Below are 17951 nucleotides of genomic sequence, written 5' to 3'. Positions count from 1 at the left end.
CCGGTGGTGTTGTTGGTTTGCGCGGAAAGGGCCCTAACAAGTTTTGTTTACAAAAGAAAATTCTCTGATTATTCCAGAATTTTCCATGCAACTTTAAATTTCTTGATATTTCTATCTGGGCTCTGGACTTGCCTCACCGAACTCGCCCGCCATGCAACGATCAACACCGATAGACGACGCACCCAATTACCTGCACACTAAGATGTCGCCTCTTTATGAATTCAAGCTCTTTTACTGCACACTTGTTTTTGCCGAGATGGGCACCACCGAGCAGCTCGGCATTTTATTTTGCTGGATCTCAGTGAAAAACTTGCCGAGATTCAGCTAACCCATCTCGGCAAAAAAAAAATCTAAGTGTGGTGGGTCAATTTTAAGTCCATATTTGTGACAGAAAAGGGCATACTTTAAAACACGGAAGCGACATTTTAAATCCATTTTTATTTCAACTTGTGTTTAGATTACTTCTCTCTCTCTCTCTCCCTAGCTCAAAAAAAGCCTTCATGGCGAACAAAACAAAAAAGAAAAGGAAGGAAAAAAGCAACTGAAAATTAATTCGATTATCGTAATAACATCACATTTCGAAGAAGATCATTACTACTTAGCTACGTTCTCTATCGTAAAATAGTAGTCAGGGCAAATGCAAACGAAGAGGTTCAATTTCCAAAAGCGTTGTGCCGGGCGTAGGCCGCGAATCGCACGTAATCCTGGATCATCGTCATCTGGTTCCAATAGTGGGACGTCCAGCTGGCATACGACCGATGGTAGCGATTGGTGGCATTCTTCGATCGCTTGGAAACCTTCCGTTTCTTGGCTCCTGCCTCCTGTGTTTGTGATGCATCATGCTGCTGCGGCTGCTGTTGTCCCGCTGCTGGCACATTGGCAGCATTTTGTCCGGGCGCTTCCGTTTCCCATACCCGTTGATCGAAGAATGACGAGTTAGAAGATTCGCTGTCATACTGAGAGGAGTAGGAACTTGCATCATCGGCTTCCTCTGTGGCGGATACGGTATCGGGAATCGGGGGCAGAGCTTCCGGTTGATCGCCCTGCTGGCTTACTCCACCGGGGATTACACCGACGGAGTTCGATTGCAGTTCCATGGAATTGTCATCTTGCTGCTGGAAGCGGATCCGCTTGGGGCGGTTATCCTGCGGGACAACGGCTTCTTCGGGTTCGAAAGCGGATCCATGGTTGGAACCGCACGTGTTGGAGTTAAGATCGAAATTGGCAGCTTCCTCTTCTTCCTCCTCGACGGATGGTTGCTGCTGGAGCCGGGATGGATCAAGCGTGATAGCACTTGGAACCACGTCCGGAACGGACCCTTTGCGAGAGTTGATGTCCCGATCGCTGATCGGATCATCGTGCACTTCCAAGCTGCAGCCGTCAATGGAGAACTGTAACGGTCGGTGTTGTTGACCAGCTCCCAGTTCCTTTTGTTCCATGATCTTGGCAAACAGGGCATCGTTATTCACCTCCAGGGGAAGGCAGTTCTGTTGAGTTGGGATTCCTGGGTCAGAAGCTCGATCGATTTCCGACGAATTGTTGGAGCTCGATGAGCTCACCTGATGATCCGGGACAGCACCGCGGATTTCCTGGACTCGAGAGTTCGGGGTGGTGAAATTTGAGCCAACTTCAACCTTTTTGGTGGCGTTTGAGCTGAAAGAACTGTCTGTAGTATAGCAAGATTCGGGTGTTGAACAGCTGAGTTCCGATGATGGCGTGGATGATTGTTTATCCGAAGCTTCCGCTGATGTTTGCTCAAGATCAACTTTCTGCATGGCTGCAAGAAAAAGATCATCGACATTTTTCCCGTTGGAAATAGGGCATTCGCTTTCATCTGCCACCATTTCGACGGGATTTTTGTCCACATTTTGAGATTCTGCGGCATTTCCATTCTCAATGTCGAGCTTTGCTTTTTTCGTTATCTGGATGTTGTCTTCGGACGTTAATGGATCACCGGATTTATCGTTGGCTTCCTCCAGCTCCAACCTGTTCATGGCAGCCAAAAACAGATCATCTACATTAGCCACTGGCATTGACGAGCTTGCTTGATCATTTTCATAGGCATCAAGTACCAGCTGCACTTCACTGTCTCCGAATTGGAGCTTGTTTTGGGAGACCAGCTCCAGATGGTTATGTTGCTGCCCCTCTTCGGCGTCCACCTTTTCAATGGCAGCAAGGAACATATCGTCAATATCATTGGTATCATTCTCGTCCGGGCACCCCAGAGGGAACCTTCGAATTATCACCTCCTCTTCTTCTTCATCTATCTCTTCCGGTTCCTTTTGTTGCTTGGACTCGAGCGAATCAGCTGACATGATGGTATCGACTTTTTGGGCTTTCTCTTCCAGACTATCCTCCAAAACAGATTCGGTCGACTTCTGTCCCAATTCCGTTTTGGAATCCACTTCTATAATCGTTTCCAAGAACGTACGGTCCGCCCCTTGATCACGGATTTCCTGCTCCAATGCCGAAGCGTACAGCTTTGCATATTTGTCGCCATACTGCTCAAAGCTCCAAATTTCTTCCATCTTCTCTGTTGGAAGATGATAGACAAACGTTTCGTTACCGCCAATGTTGTGTAGGATTTTGCGAAAACGTTCCATCTCTTTGGCCGATGATACCAGTGTGATTGAGACGGCTTGGGTGCCGAAACGTCCAGCACGTCCAATTCGGTGGAGATAGATCGAATTGTCCTTCGGAACATCAACATTAACCACCAGGTTTACATTTTCGGCGTCAATTCCTCGTGAGATGACATCCGTCGCGGTCAAAACTCTGCATCGAAACTGCTTCAAGTTTTCAACTGTCTTCAACCGAACCCGTTGCTCCTGTCCACCTCGGATAACTTCCGCAGGCCATCCAGCTCGACTCAAGTAGCTACAATAAGTCTCAGCCTTGGTTTGTGTGTTGGCAAACACCAAACATTGTCCGTACGGAACCTTCTTCAGTATCTGATTTAGTTCGGCAATCTTTGCCATCATCTCCTTAATATTGTCCTTCGCTTCGGGCAATTCCCGGACAAACTGCCGAATTCCTTGAAGCACCGGTATCTCCTTCTTCGGGGTCACTCCGATAAACTTCTCGTTCAAGTATGTACACAATTCGCGATCCCTGTTGTTGTAGAAGGTGGCACTGCACACTACCGTTTGCCGTTTGGTTGGCACCATTTTGACAATCTGATTCACTTCCGATTTGAGCGTCCCGGAAATCAACGAATCCGCTTCATCCAGCACTAAAATCTTGATCTGGCTCGTATTCAACACATTACTCTTTATCAGATGATTGATCCTTCCCGGAGTTCCGACCACTGCCGAACAGTTCTGCAAGTTCTTCCGGTCCTGACTGATGTCCAATCCGCCGATGAAACTTTTAGCCCGGAAGCCCGGAACAGAATACCCGATCCGATTCAACACGTCCTCAATCTGCACCGCAATCTCCCTTGCCGGTACGATCGTCAACGATTGCGGAAATGTGACATCCGGGTTGTGATTCTCGACAATCATCACGGCAAACACCAGTGTCTTTCCGGTTCCGGATTTTGCTTGCACCAACAAATCTAGAAAACAAAACAAAACAAAAATCTCCAAGCACACAAAAATCATGAAAGCGACCAATTCCATACCTAGCCCGAGCTTTGCAAGCGGGATTGCACGTGCCTGGATGGGGGAAGGGTGGATGAAGTTGTTTCGCGTCAGGCCCCGTACCACCGGTTCCGAGAGGAACATTTTCGAAAACTCCAAACTCGGATCAAACTCGACATCTGCCGTGCGAGGCCGTTCGTCATTCAGGTTGTGAGCGGCCATCCTGGATCGGATTTTAATCTGGATTTCACTTTTCTGATTTTAGTTTTTCGCACTTTTTTCTTTGATGGCAGCAAAAGACGATGGATCAAAAGTGATTTGCGTCTGTTTGCTCACACTTTTGCTACTGGAATGAGATGGAACAAGAAAAGAGCTGATTGGCTAGTCGTAGTGCGTGTCATTTGGAACGGTGGTGATCATTTCGGAGAAGCGAAAGAAATTTTTATTATCGATTGTTGTGAGTGGGGATAGGAAACCGAGAAATAAATCATTGCCGACATTTCATTAGGGCGAAATTGCCTCAATGAACAATGGCTTCAACTGCCGATTTCTCGCAAATAATGCGATTCCTTTTTCGGCGTTCATTCTGTCGATCCAACCTACACGAAGAGGCCAAAAAGCAGGTAAAATGTAACATTGTTTTAGATAAATACAAAGATCTACATGTTTGTTTGAAAACAGGTTATCGAGCAGATTTAAACTCGCCGTGCTGATAAGTTTAGTCTCATTCTAGACGAGTGGACTACCCTAATAAAAATGCTATGGTTAATTTGCTTAACGACGTGTTCTGGGTATCATCCAAACCATTAGTGGATTAGTTCAATCATTTGGGTTATCGTTCGTTTATGGTAATTTTTTATTAGGGTAGTCTCCAAAACAGGAGATATCTAAATTGTGTCTAAATGTTAACTTGCATTGTGCAGATGGAACGTCGTTCAATCTTGGATTTGCTAGAATAGAGGGATCTGGTACTGTTGAACATATTGATTTGATTCAGGAGAAATTGGTAGAATTTGATATGACCAGCGCAGATGCTCGCGCAGATGTAATTGGGTCAACCACAGATGGTGCGAAGGTGATCCTCAAGTTTGGTTCTATAACAGATTACCTGCAACCATGGACTTCATTTGGCTTTTTCGACGTCCTTTAGGAAGACGTGTTGTTCAGTATACTGATTCCAGTTCTGATGAATCAGAATCTAAATTCTATAGTGTATGTATCTCAAGATGTATATATACCTGCCGTATACCCCAAGTCAAATCGATCTTGTTGCGTATCAGACATATAGTCAACAATCAATACGAAACTAACGATTTTAAATTGACTCACTACTTGACTAGCCTATTGGTCCCAAGTAAATCGATTAACGTTCCCCATTCTAGTCGAAATTCTAGTACTACCCTATGTTTGTTTTGATTCTCTATGAAGGTTTGACAGATAAAATGAGGGGCTCGTGGATTTTCCTATGTTTCGAGGGGTACATCGATTAGCTTGGGACCGAAGATAGTACCAGAGCTGAGCCAAAAAGTTGAGCTCGTTTTTCGGGACCTTCTGGTCTTAGAGTTACCTCTATGATATAGTGAAGCCAGGGTTACTTCCACTCACTTGCTATAAAAAAATGTTTTTCGGAATTATGTAATCATGAAATAGTTTAATGCTAATAAGTACTTGTAAGTTACAAGAAGAGGTCATGAAGTATATGTCTGACACATAAAATCTGTCAATATTGCTTTCAGTGCGTCATAATCAGCGATTTCACGACTCGTGAGCGCTCACTCTGAGTGAACGTTCACGAATCATAAAATCGCTGATTGTGACGCTCTCAAAGCGAAATTGGCAGGTTTTATGAGTTAAACACATACTTTACACCCTCTTCTTGTTACTTACAAGTGCAACATAGCATTATAACATCTAATGATTGTATAATTCCGAATAATATTTTTTTATAGCAAGTGAGTGGAAGCAACCCTGAGTGAAGCTTTTTAAACGTTCGCCTTTGAAAAATGGACTTCTTCAAAGAAATGTTTCGATAGCTCATGGAAAGGAACTTTTATTGGAAGTATAGACCAGATGGAACAGTGTGGAAACCACAAACGAAGTGACAGACGACTAACTGGCGAAGAAATCCATTTAAATAATGTGGTTCACTGTAATAGAATTTTCTTGGAAGCTTGTGCCATCATCAACCAGATGGGTTAGTTTTTTTGTTTTGATTTGAACGAAGTTGATTTTGTGTACAATGATTCTTTGACAGTGTGCAAAGAGTGCGTATCATTTTGTCATTTTTTTATGCATTTCAGTTTTGAGTAGAGTGAAAGAGATAGAACCAAAACATTCTTGTACATTTGGTGAAAATGCTAGTTCAATCTAGTAGTAGTGTTGCCATGTGGTACAATCCAGTAGTAGTGGTGTTGCCATGTGGTACACTGAAAAATTGCAATAGCATGTTAGTCACCAAAGTTTTCGAGCCGCTCCGTCTGTCACTTCGTTTGTGGTGGAAACTATGCTAGCACACTCATGTGTCGAAGAAACTCTCGGTGAGCTAAATCTCAAGCATCTCTGACAATCTTTATTTTTCTTGGGAAAACATCATCTATATGTTTTAATAGAGCACAATTCAAAAATAGCTGCATTAGGAATAACAATTACCATTATTACTTTAATCACATAAATTCGAACTTCACATGCTCATTTAACTTTCCGTAATTAAAGTTGGTCCAATATCAATCAAATCTTCTTCTTCTTCTTGCTTGATTTCAGTAACCGTGGCTGATGTTTCCTTTGAGTCATTTTGCTCAACTGAATCCGGGTCTTTCTGACACACCAATGGTGTTATAGATGGGTCCGTAAATTGCCCTACTGCAGTAACTAGCATCTTCTTTGGACGACCTCTATTCTTAACATGCACCGGTTCGAGCAGGCTTTCCTGATCATGACTAGGTGTTTCACCTAAATTTCGATCACATTCTCTTGCCACAATCCTTTTCTTGATCTGTAGAGCATCAAAAAGTTGGCAGTTGGTCTGACTTACCAACGGTTTTTCGCATGCATTCGATGTGACTGTTGCAGTGACCGGATTCTTCTTAGGACGACCTCTTTTCTTAACATGCAGAAGTTTGAGAAGATTTGATGTTTCGCCTGATTGTGTAGGATTTGTCCCTTCATCCTGTAGCATAACTGAGTTGGGATCTACGAAATCATTCAACTTTTGCGGGGCCTTACGTATCCGTTTGATCGGTTTGATAAACTCCTTCAAATGACGATCCGGGTTGCGATGGCATTTACTATGGTTGGCAAGGCTTTGCAAGTGAGAAAAGGCTTTCTCACAGAACGAACACTTGTAGGGACGATCGTTCGTGTGTTCGGTCTCTCGATGGGTGCGCAACTCATCGGCCAGTTCAAACGTTTGCGAGCAGTGCAGGCAAAATAAACGACCATCGCGCATGTGCATTACCTCGATGTGTCGTTTCATATTGCAGTCTTGGGAGAAGGATTTATCGCAAATTTCGCATCTTAAAAGAAAAAAAAGGGGCGTTGCGAATAAGGTTTTCAATAGCTTAAGATCTAAGTGATACCTGGAATGTTCTTCAATTCGATGGGATCGCAAATGCTTCCGTAAGCGTGGGATGGTATGAAACCTCTTCGTGCAGTGTCTGCATTGAAAGTTGCGCTCTCCATGAGTTAGGTAGTGATTGGAATATTTCGTCTTAGAATTGAATGTAGCATTGCAGAGCACACAAGAAAAAGTTTTCTCGTTGGAATTATGTGGATGGACAGTTTTCACATGTGCACGTTTTTCTTCTATTTGTGCGAATTCTTCCTTGCAAAACGGACAGGAAAAACGCTTCACGGTGTGAACAATCATGTGACCTAAACCGAAAACTTACATTGATAAAACTCGTTTTGATTGTGCACAGAGCTGCTTACCTTGAAGATCTTTTTTCTGGGGATAACTTTTTTCACAAATATTGCATTTAAATGGACGATCTTTTGAATGTACTTGCTTCTTATGTTTAACTAAATTTCCACTCTCTGAAAATGCTTTATCTGAAAAACAAAATGCACCATTGCACGTCAATAATGTGCAAACAGTCTCATTTACTCACCGCACATGTCACATTTGAATTTTTTTTCATCAGAATGCGTACGCAAGTGACGCAGCAACCTCCAATGCTCTATAAATGTTTTGCTACAAATTTCGCATTTCGGCATCGTTGAACCGCTGTGCTTTTCCATTTGATGTTTTGTGAGATCCCATGGCTGTAAATAGTATTCGTTTGCCAAGCATGATTCACTTCATGTTCAGTACGATGTCATACGAACCTTGAAAAACCGTTCCGAGCACATGTCACAGTTCAAAGGCTCTCCATGGGTTATTTTATGTTGATAAAAATCGGCTGTCTTGCGGAAACGTTTCCCACATAGTTCACATTCATAATGAAGTTCCTTTTTGATGGAGTCTAGTGTGACAATTGGATTTTTTTGGCCCCGTGGTGTGTTCATGTACATGGGATCCGGTACGTTGCGTAACGAGTCCACCAAGGCCTCACTGATGAATCCATCGTCATAGGATGCTGATTCCGAGGCTGATTCGTTGACAGTAGGCTCTTCGAAGGGTTCCTGCTTGATTACCGGTTGACCATTCGAAGAAGGATCGTTTATGTCAGCATCCATGATGAACTCTGATTACACATTAAACAACAACAATAAGGGATTCGATCAGACTATTTTTTAAGCTTTAGTTTACCGTGATTGCACATATTTTGTAATGTGGGCAATATCGAGTAATTGGTGTATTTTTCCTTACTGTAGATTAATGATTTAAAAAAATGTTACTTACTTACTCATCCCTTTCTTATGTTTTTATATAAAATGGGAAACAATCGATAGAACTCTTTTTGCCAGTGGTGGCGGGGGGGAGGGGTTTGGGGTATACCCCTCACCATTCCTCTCCAACGGGGAAGTTTGGTAAAGAGAGATGATCAAACCGGTTTGTACCTTCCTAAAAAGTTGTCCTTGCTCGCTTTCTACTCTCTATATATAATTTTCACACTGCCGTTCTCTAACAGAACTATCAACTCTATACTTTCATCTTCTCATCTATCGTATAAAAATTACCACTTTAGTTTGTTATTTGAAATAAACATCTTCAACTATAGATTGTCTGTTTATTTATAGAATATACAAATAATACGTCCCTATATACACCTCGAGTACATACGTAACTCCATGGCCTACCGATCGGTGTAATTTAAAAAATCATTTTCATATCGTTTTTCGACTTGAACTTAATGATAACCGCTAGCTCCTTTCTCCTCTTCAATCCTGTAAGTTGCAACAATCACAAAAACATTCGCATTCAGTGCTTTCTCGTTTTTGTTCGAGTGGGTTGCATTTTTTTTAGTAGGTACATCGTCTCATGACTAGTTTTAGTTTTGCTTTGATTCGCCAATTACATCTAGGGCATCCCATTCTAAACTTTGTATTCCTTGCGAAATACTCAAAAAGATCTTACTGATATCTAAGATATCTAAAAAATACTTAAAAATACTTAAAAATACGAAATATTTAGCAGTTTGTTATTTCATCTGCTAGGCAAATTTCATTTGATTGTTAACACGATGACATTAGTATTTTATCCAATTTTATATTATTTATTGATTTTATCTTCTTTTATTGTAGAAAAAGAGGAGGAAACCATTTCGATTAAAAAAAGTCGTTAAAATAACGATTCACGGTTCCTTCAAAGAACAGGATAAAGAACTATTTGGGAAGATACTGTGGCAGATACCCCTCTAAATATCACCATCCCTTGATATTGCTGGATTTTTGTCCATTAGGAATTTGACCATGATACGATAACTCCTGTATTCCTGTTGTATTTATTTATTCTAGAAGTGATCCACATTTTCTTGCATATCGAAAATTCAACGCTCTTCTGCTAATCGATCGTTAATGCTGGACATAGTCGAGTCAACGTACCATAAAGTACCACAAATCTGCGCAGTGCCTAATTTCGCGCATTTAGCCAACATGTTGCAGATATTACGGTTTCGTCTAAATTTTTCCTATACACAAGTGGCCAATACCTATTTACATGTCGAATTTAATTCAAATTATTGCAATTAATCATGTTAACGTGCTTCTGTGTTAATTTCCCTTCAGATGTCATTGCTGTTCTTAATGGTGACATCTCAATACGTTTACACTTAGGTCTGTTAATTGTTAACAGAGGGCAGTGTGGTCAAAACATGTATGGTACCTCTATATATATACAGCTAGATTAACATCCGGAGTCCCTCCTTTTTTACATATTCTTCGACAAAAATAATTGCCATGCTCCGCCCCTGGATGGGAAATCTAATTGCATAAATAAGGGTTTCAACTTTTTTTCAAGGCTACACACAAAAAACAAATATTGTAGCTCTAAAAATTATGCAATTTTATATTAAAAGTTTCGCAGATTTCGTAGTTTTAACTAAGAAAATATTCAAAACGAAACTTTTTTTTTCGTTCAAAAGTGTTTCTTTCATTTTCGACTTGTAATTTTAAAAGTGGATTTTTTTTAAATAAAAATTGTATAATTGTCAAAAATACCTCTTAATTGCAAAGTTTTGGCAGCACTGCACCTTAGCTAAATTTTACACGTGCTAAAGTAAACAAGACGTAGCAGTGAGCAGCAGGAGTGCTTCCACTTGTCCAAATTTTTCTTCCGCCGGTTTATCTATGGCATTGGAATCGGTTCCTGCTACTAGCAGAGCGGTACACCACAACTCGAGCCACCACTAATTTCAACAAATTTCAGGTGTCAGCAACCAACGAAATAAGCTCAGTGTGCCTGAATGATCAGCGAGCAAGGGTTCCGCAAGTGTGACGTCCGGCTCGAACAAACATGCATTCTGATCCTGACAATTGGAACTGCTTATGGATCAACGCCACGAAATAGCTTCTGGAAATGTCGAAAGCTGCAATAAGTAAGAATAGATTTTAAAACCCTCACCGTCAGGAAATAACACAGTTTTTGTTGTATTTTTGAAGAAAAAACGAGCTTATTTCAACGGAAAAGGTAGGTTGTGAATCGGGAAGCGTACACGGCTAGCAAGCTGCTGATTCAGCCACGCTTGAGGCAGGAAGAAAATTCTCCGATGTACAACCCAATTGAGAAGCATACCAGGACGTTTATGCTAAGAAACTCGACTTCCTTAAGGAGCGAATCAGTCCGTAGAAAGGAAATCTTTGGAGGATTCCAAGGCCACTGCACCGACGCTTTAGGAAACCGGGTGGACGAAATGGTCCCAATAGAGGATGTCCGCAGCATCAGCTGATGAGATCAAATTCTTTCGGATAAATCAGACGGATGACCAGAGCAGCTTAGTCCGGAACCAGATAACGGAGTCCAGTTTTAATGTAAATAAAATATATTTAGTAATAAATCATTTGAATAGTAATAATTTTTAATGTAATACAAATTAGGTCTTAAAATGAAAATTTTACTGTAAAAATTAAAATACTTGTTTTTAAAATGAAAATATATATTTTTACGATCCGAAATACCATAGTTTCGTATTAAAAGTTGTTTTAATTAAAAAGATCTAATCCGCTTTTAATTTCAACATTCCCACGCTTTCCATTTGACAGTACAACAATTCATTTTGAAAGTTTTAACTTTTAAAAGTAGGGAACGAACAACTTTTGAATTAACAGTTGACTGAGTTTTGTTTTGAATGCTGAAGACTTTCTACCAAAAAGAACCAACGCAAACTTTTAATTTCACCAATGCTTTTTTTAATTTGATTAACGATAATTTTTTGTGTGTAGGTACTATATTTACTAGTCTGTGAAAGGAAATCACATATTTTGTGGTTTCAATATACATGGCATGTTCAGAGATTGAGCTCGTGAGAGCAAATTTTCGCTATTTAACTGTTTTGTCTTTCTTGAGGCTGTAGTAAAGCCGTTAAAAATAAATAATCACACTAAAGCTTCATGTTAGATAGCATTTCCAACCAACTCAGAAAATCGTAAACTTCACCTATGAAGCAACATTACAACACTTTAAATGACGTCACAATTGATAACAACTTGTGGTGCGGAGTCGATCACTATAAATTTTCAAGTTATTTTGCTTGAAAAATATAAATTTTCTTGCCTTTGTTTACATCCTCTCAACACAGCTCACTAAATCTTTTTTCTAGAGCATAAATGAGAATACGTTCATCCCAAGTAACAATTCAGTAACCATTTAGCATCCACTCTGATTTATGATGGTTTTATAACGGCAATGAACAATCCATTTAGTTTAAATAGAGCATTTTAAAGTGTAAAACATTCCTGCTTAGAAATTCAGCTTTTTGTTGTTTTAAAAACCTTTCATAGTCTGGCAAGAAAGTCAAAAACTGCCTTCTTTTAAAAATAAATTTAAAACAGTTATCAATCCCTCCTTAAAGCTGTTCTGTAATTCAAGCATAAACGTCATTAGCAAAAAAAAACTTTATAAACGTGTTCTATCATTATATAAGCAACCATAAAACAATTAGGTTTTGCATTAGAGAAAAAAGCATTTATTGTTGCTTTTTAGCCGTTTTAAAGTGCATCATTAACTCACCAATTACTTTGTTTACAAATTGAGCTTAAAAGATAATTCCTCATAGTTAATAAATGCCAAATTAATGACAAGGAAATCTCGAAGGATAGACGAAGTAGAATGAAGAAATCAAGTCAATTTCAGATAAATTTACTTCTTTAGAAGAACCAGCACACCACCAACGACTGACGATCTGTCGGACAAGAGTAAAGTGAGCGGGGCCCTCGAACTCATAAAACATTGTCTAAAGTTGAAAAACATACCAGCCTTCTCCAGATCTTGCGATGACAATCGAAATAACAACCGACAGCAAACCACTGAATCTGTTGGTTAGCGTAGATCAGCTGGTTTCCGATCCAACGCAGCGATTTTATTCGGCGAAAGACTCTTCGAAAATTTCATTCAACCGTACATCTCTGCATCATTGGATGGTGCACTTCTGTAACCATCCGGAAGAAGGGGATCTTTTTCAGGAACGATTGCGCTTCCAGCTGTTCGAAAAGCTAGTAGCTGCTCCCAATCCATCGGGAGAAAACCGTCTGGAAGAATCCTGGATCTCACAGCGCAACTATCGAAAGATAAACAAACTTTGACGTTTAACTTTTTGCAGGCAACTTTGCCTCCATTAATGCTGCCATAAATCTGAACGGGTTAGGATCAAGCAAAATGGCTTTAGATAAATACAATTCAGCCTGCAAGTTTTCTTCATAAAAGCCATTTTAAAACCTTATGAATTTGTTAAGGAATTCTTGAAAGCAAAACAACTTTTTCACAAATGACCCATGAAAATCAACTTTTATGCCACCGCCATGTTACAATTAGTTTGCTTGTTTTTTACAATCTTCGATTTTCAATCAACATTTCCTTAGATATAACTATATTTTGGTAAACTTAGCAATGAGCAAACATTTAAATGCGAAAATAATAAAACAAAATCTCGGCCAAGCTCGATCTGAAGAATATATTGTTTTTACAATTTTAAATAATTGGTCAAATCGACGTTTTACGAGGGTGGACTTAATTTTTTCGATGTTTTCACGTACATTTCACATACAATTTGATATGGCACTTAAAACTAGGCCACTTAATGAGAACTATTGTAATAAATTTGGATATTCAACAAGATTTTTGTATCATCAGTTTCTATTTTAATTATTTTGAAAAGATCGGATTCATAAATCCTTTTCTATCTTGATTAATGCTTTCCTAGCATGCGGCTAGGAGAAACGGCTCGGAAAGGGTTTTTATTGTTGCTAAATAGCTTTTATTTTAGCTTTCAAATGGTTCTCAACGCGTTCGTCATACAACCTTTTGCAGTAAATCAATCTTGAAGAGCTTCGAGAATACACCCTTCAGAACCTTCTCCAGGGTGGGCAAACTAGACATATTCTAATCTTAATGAGGTTATGGTGGATGCATTAATGACAAAATAGCCTTGACCAGGGTTTTATGAATGTTGTTTTATAGTTGCTTTGCAGTATTTCATAAAACTTAAAATGTTACTTGGGATGTCTTGTACATTATTTTATTACAATTGCTTGAATTAGCCAATATTTTGCATACTTCGATATAAGCCAAGGGGTGGTCACTCTACACACTTATTTTGTGCCAACATTTTTCTCAGTGTACCTCAGTGTGCCGCAGCTGTACAGGCAGTGCCAAGAAGTCATTGAAATGACTTTTATTTGCTTGTGAATACTGCCTTGTTTGGCAACCCGGTATTTTAACAGCTCTTGTTTTTGTTTTGTTGTTAATGTTTTCAAAAACGACACGGACTCCAGGTGAGACTACACACTGGTTGCATCCGTCTCTAAGGATGCCTGCAACGGACAAGCTACACACATAATCTAGCTCGGTAAAATCTCCAACAGCCGATTACCTCGGCATTTACTTTTGCTGATATCTCTGCAAAATATCTGTTTGTTAGCTGATATCTCAGCAAATGTTATTTGTTAGCTGAGTCTCGGCAATTGTTTTACTGAGTCTCAGCAATATAAATTGCAGAACTACTCGGCTGTTGGAATCTCGGCGAAAAAATTTAAGTGTGTACGTTGCTACACGAACCTTCCATCTTCGGCAGCCCTTCTGGGAGCCGGTGGAGGAAACGGATTTGTATCGATTTTTTTTACCGCCCGAGTATCATCCGTCGGTAAACTGGAAACCAACACCGGCCGGACCACACGTCAGACTGACGAAGGGCCCGACCCGATGATGGGAGACGCCATCGCAGTCGAACCAGTCGAACGCAGCATCCAGCACTTGAACAACATTGAATTAGCAAAATTCAAATAGCATTTTCCAAGCAGAACTACTTGTCAAAGTCCACCAACCCGTATACTCTGCCGGAAAATTCGATCATTTTCAAGGTTTACAGCACCTCCAAGAACAATCGCTTCCATTCCCGAGCAAGCTTCTCCACTTCTTCAATACCCCACCCGGTATGTCCGAGGATCTGCTTCTGACTGCATTCACCACCTCCTCCTTCCTCTTTCGGATTAATCGAGTTCCCGAGTGAAGCCCTGGCGGTGTACGCTGATGAAGTGCAACCACAGTGCGATCGACCACAAAGGCACAAAATTCCCATTTATTATGAAGCTGTGCTTTTCCTCCTCCAAGTCTATGAAGGGTGCGTGGAGCAACGAGAACATCGAAAACACGTAAGCTTGGAAAGGGCGGAAGCTTCTTTTTCTGAGAAAAGAAAGAAAGGATTTTCCTTTTTCTGGGTAGTTAATGATTCTTAATTATAATTTCTTATTGTGTTAGTTGGAAGTGTAAAAAGGCAGGAGAGTAAAAATAATTTGTTGAACTATTTGAGATTTTGACAAGACGGTCCTCCAACATTATATATTGGACGATGGAATGGTTGGTGTAGCAGCCACCGCCATGGATGTATTCGAGCAGTTCGAATGGTCGAATGGTATAGTTTTTGTTGGTTGTTGACTTTCCGATTAAAACTCAAGCACGATTTGTCGTGACCGGCCCAAGATTTCCAGCACCGGCCACGGCTACACGAATTAGCGATGCAGCTTCCACGGCTGCGGGTGCTTCCAATGCTGCTGCTGCTGTTCCTTCTGCTGGTGCGTCTCCTATAAAATTCGTCAGAAAAGTCGGACCAGCAGGAGCATTGGAAGCAGCCGCAGCCGTGGGACCTACATCGCTAGTTCGTGTAGCCATGGCCTGAAACCTCGGTCAGGTCAAGATACCGCTATCAGCTGTTCTTCGTCTAGGAAGAAATGTGGACGCGACTGCCGTCACGGGTGTAACGATTGTGAGACTTGGTTGTTGAGATTCACGGTTGTGTTTTGAAAATAATTTGATTATATTGCGGCAACATCAATAACAAATTATGACACATGCAAACTGCGCTGGCACAGAAAAAATTCAGTGTTGCCAGTTACTTTAAAGATCAAAAAGAATTGTAACCATGGGTGCCAAACAGCTCCAATGACTACACCCGGCTGTGCCCAAGTTTGATTTTGGCACACTGTGTAGAGTGACCAACCCCTTGGCATAAGAAGAAATATCATACCATAAGAAAATCATCCGAAATTCGAATGCATATTGTTAAAGGGCTCGAGCAATGCAATAATCATTCGAAGTATTGCGGATGTTTTGGTTCAGTGTACGTTAAAGGGCTGGTACACTGAACCAAAACATCCGCAATACTTCGAATGATTATTGCATTGCTCGAGCCCTTTAACAATATGCATTCGAATTTCGGATGATTTTCTTATGGTTGAATTCGTCGTCAGATGATGAACATCCATATGACTGTCATCCAAATACAGGATGATTTTCGTTTGAAAATTAGCTATAAAACATACGGCACTCAGAGGACAAACATTTAAGAATGTTGTGACATGCAAGTGCTTTTAATTAGATTTATAATTTGATTATCTACATTTCTATGCTGAATAGCCATAACAACCCGAAAAAAAAATTACAGTGAAATTTTCAGTGGAAACAATGCTCTAACATTAATATTTATTGTCGACAGTAAAAATGATTGTTATAATATTGTACCCTTTCGAAAACGGCAAAACTCCTACCTATAATTTTCGTCTTATTGTTACATTGTTTTTTAATGTATGTTTGTTGTTATTTTTTTTCGGGAAGCCATTCCATTATGGATACAAAATTTTTTCGTGGTGAAGGAAACCTCCACCACGAATTAGCCAAACATTGGTTTTCATCCTTTACCTATGTTCGAAACAGCTCTGATAGCGATGCATATGCTTCCACCTCTTTTGTCAGCTCAGATCAGCAAATGACATTCGATAGAATTATTTACATCATCGTTTTGAATGATTTGCGTTATGGGGCTGAACCAATACCATAGGCATTTCCATTTAGTATGACAGTCATTCTGAAGAGAGCATTACGCATTTCAACTGAAGGCCCTATCCCTTCTCATAACAATTTTCATCCTGTATTCTAGAGGAAATCTCGCGTAACATTTGAAAAGGGCCTATGATCAAAATGTAAACAAACAGATTTTTGATACCATTCTGTACCACTGGTAATTAGCTACCAGTCGTATAGAGATTGCTAAAGTATGACTGTGTAAGTGATTTGTTTTCATCGGGAAAATTTTCCGCTATGAAGTTTTTTTTCCCGATGAAAACATTTTCCGTATACGTATACGTGACGCACACTACGTACGATAAACGTCAGCAATCTCTATAGGAATGTTCCGCATTATCGATAAAAATCATTAAAAATAACTTGATTTTAAAAACGGCCGATCCACGAAATTTTTCCAATCATTCATGCTAAAACGGCCTAACCTCGGGCCTAACATATATTTTTTTTCGTTCGATGAGGTTCCATTCATAAGCCTAGCGACGTAGAAGGGCCGATGATTGAAAAATTTCAAATCAAAGCTAGGCCCTACTGCTTGAGGCAGGGCCGATGATTTATTTGACGTTAAGAAAAGGCTTAGCAAAGGGCCTACAATTTATGATGACAAGCACAACGGCTTAACAAAAAGGGCCTAACCTTTTAAAGATTCACTAAAAGGCTTATTACTGTGATATTAATTTTTTATCGATTTTCATGTATTTTTGAAAACGTTTCGCATGTTTTGGATGTTGTGTACTGAGATATAGTTACTATTGTTATTGTGAACAATATAAATGCCTAAAATACTTAAATTTATTTATATAGGAATTAAATACTGGCGGAAAAATTTACAATTCATTTTCTGGATTGTTTACATTTTGGACATAGGCCCTTTTCAAATGTTACGCGAGAAATCATCTGATTTCAAAACAACCGTCATCCGTTGCAGGTATCATTCGAAAAAGCGATTTCGGTGATTTGTTTTGAATGGTCTGAGGTTTCATTCGATCAGAGGATGATGTTTGTGTACAGTGTACGTTGGAATTAATAGTACGTTCAGACTACAGAGTTATAACATGTTATAGCGCTATCTTGATGGTGGTTTCTATGTTGCAATTATTTGACAACCGTTATAACATGTTATAACTCTCCAGTCTGGACAGCGTTTAACATTCTGAATTATTTTGAGATTCCTACCCCTTAAAAAAACTACAATCGAATGTCTTCTTAATCATTTCCCAAAATACGTTAGCTTGCTTCATAAAACATACGCAAGTAGATACTACTTACCGTTCGTGACATGCAGGTAGTATTTTTTCCCAATTTTACTCTTAATTTTCACAACGAATTCACAGAACAACTTGTGATCAAATTCCTGGCGAAAACTCTTTCAACTTTTACGAAACGTCAACAAAACTTGTGACATCGGCCAGTGAATCGTAGAT

The 17951-nt window shown here is 39.9% G+C and overlaps 2 protein-coding genes across 2 annotated transcripts; both read right to left on the bottom strand.

The window, feature by feature from the left end:
* Positions 1 to 430: 430 nt before the first annotated feature.
* Positions 431 to 3929, bottom strand: LOC135698428 (probable ATP-dependent RNA helicase ddx20). The gene is made up of 2 exons (XM_065218404.1): positions 3623 to 3929; positions 431 to 3556 (listed from the first exon to the last, which is right to left on the bottom strand). Exons 1-2 carry the CDS (start codon positions 3801 to 3803, stop codon positions 654 to 656), a joined length of 3084 nt encoding a protein of 1027 aa, XP_065074476.1. The 5' UTR covers positions 3804 to 3929; the 3' UTR covers positions 431 to 653.
* A 2268-nt stretch (positions 3930 to 6197) lies between these two features.
* LOC135698456 (zinc finger protein 436-like) lies at positions 6198 to 17877 on the bottom strand. Its single transcript, XM_065218455.1, has 6 exons — positions 17797 to 17877; positions 7905 to 8263; positions 7688 to 7841; positions 7509 to 7628; positions 7157 to 7451; positions 6198 to 7093 (listed from the first exon to the last, which is right to left on the bottom strand). The coding sequence occupies exons 2-6, from the start codon at positions 8253 to 8255 to the stop codon at positions 6274 to 6276; spliced, it is 1740 nt and encodes a 579-aa protein (XP_065074527.1). The 5' UTR covers positions 8256 to 8263; positions 17797 to 17877; the 3' UTR covers positions 6198 to 6273.
* Positions 17878 to 17951: the final 74 nt, after the last annotated feature.

Source organism: Ochlerotatus camptorhynchus, unplaced genomic scaffold, assembly GCF_037179485.1.
Source record: "Ochlerotatus camptorhynchus isolate MF236.1 unplaced genomic scaffold, CSIRO-AGI_Acam_v1.1 ptg000086l, whole genome shotgun sequence".
In the NCBI taxonomy this organism is placed as follows: domain Eukaryota; kingdom Metazoa; phylum Arthropoda; class Insecta; order Diptera; family Culicidae; genus Ochlerotatus; species Ochlerotatus camptorhynchus.
Note: the sequence above shows the minus strand (reverse complement) of the source record. Positions and strands in the feature narration are given on the sequence as shown.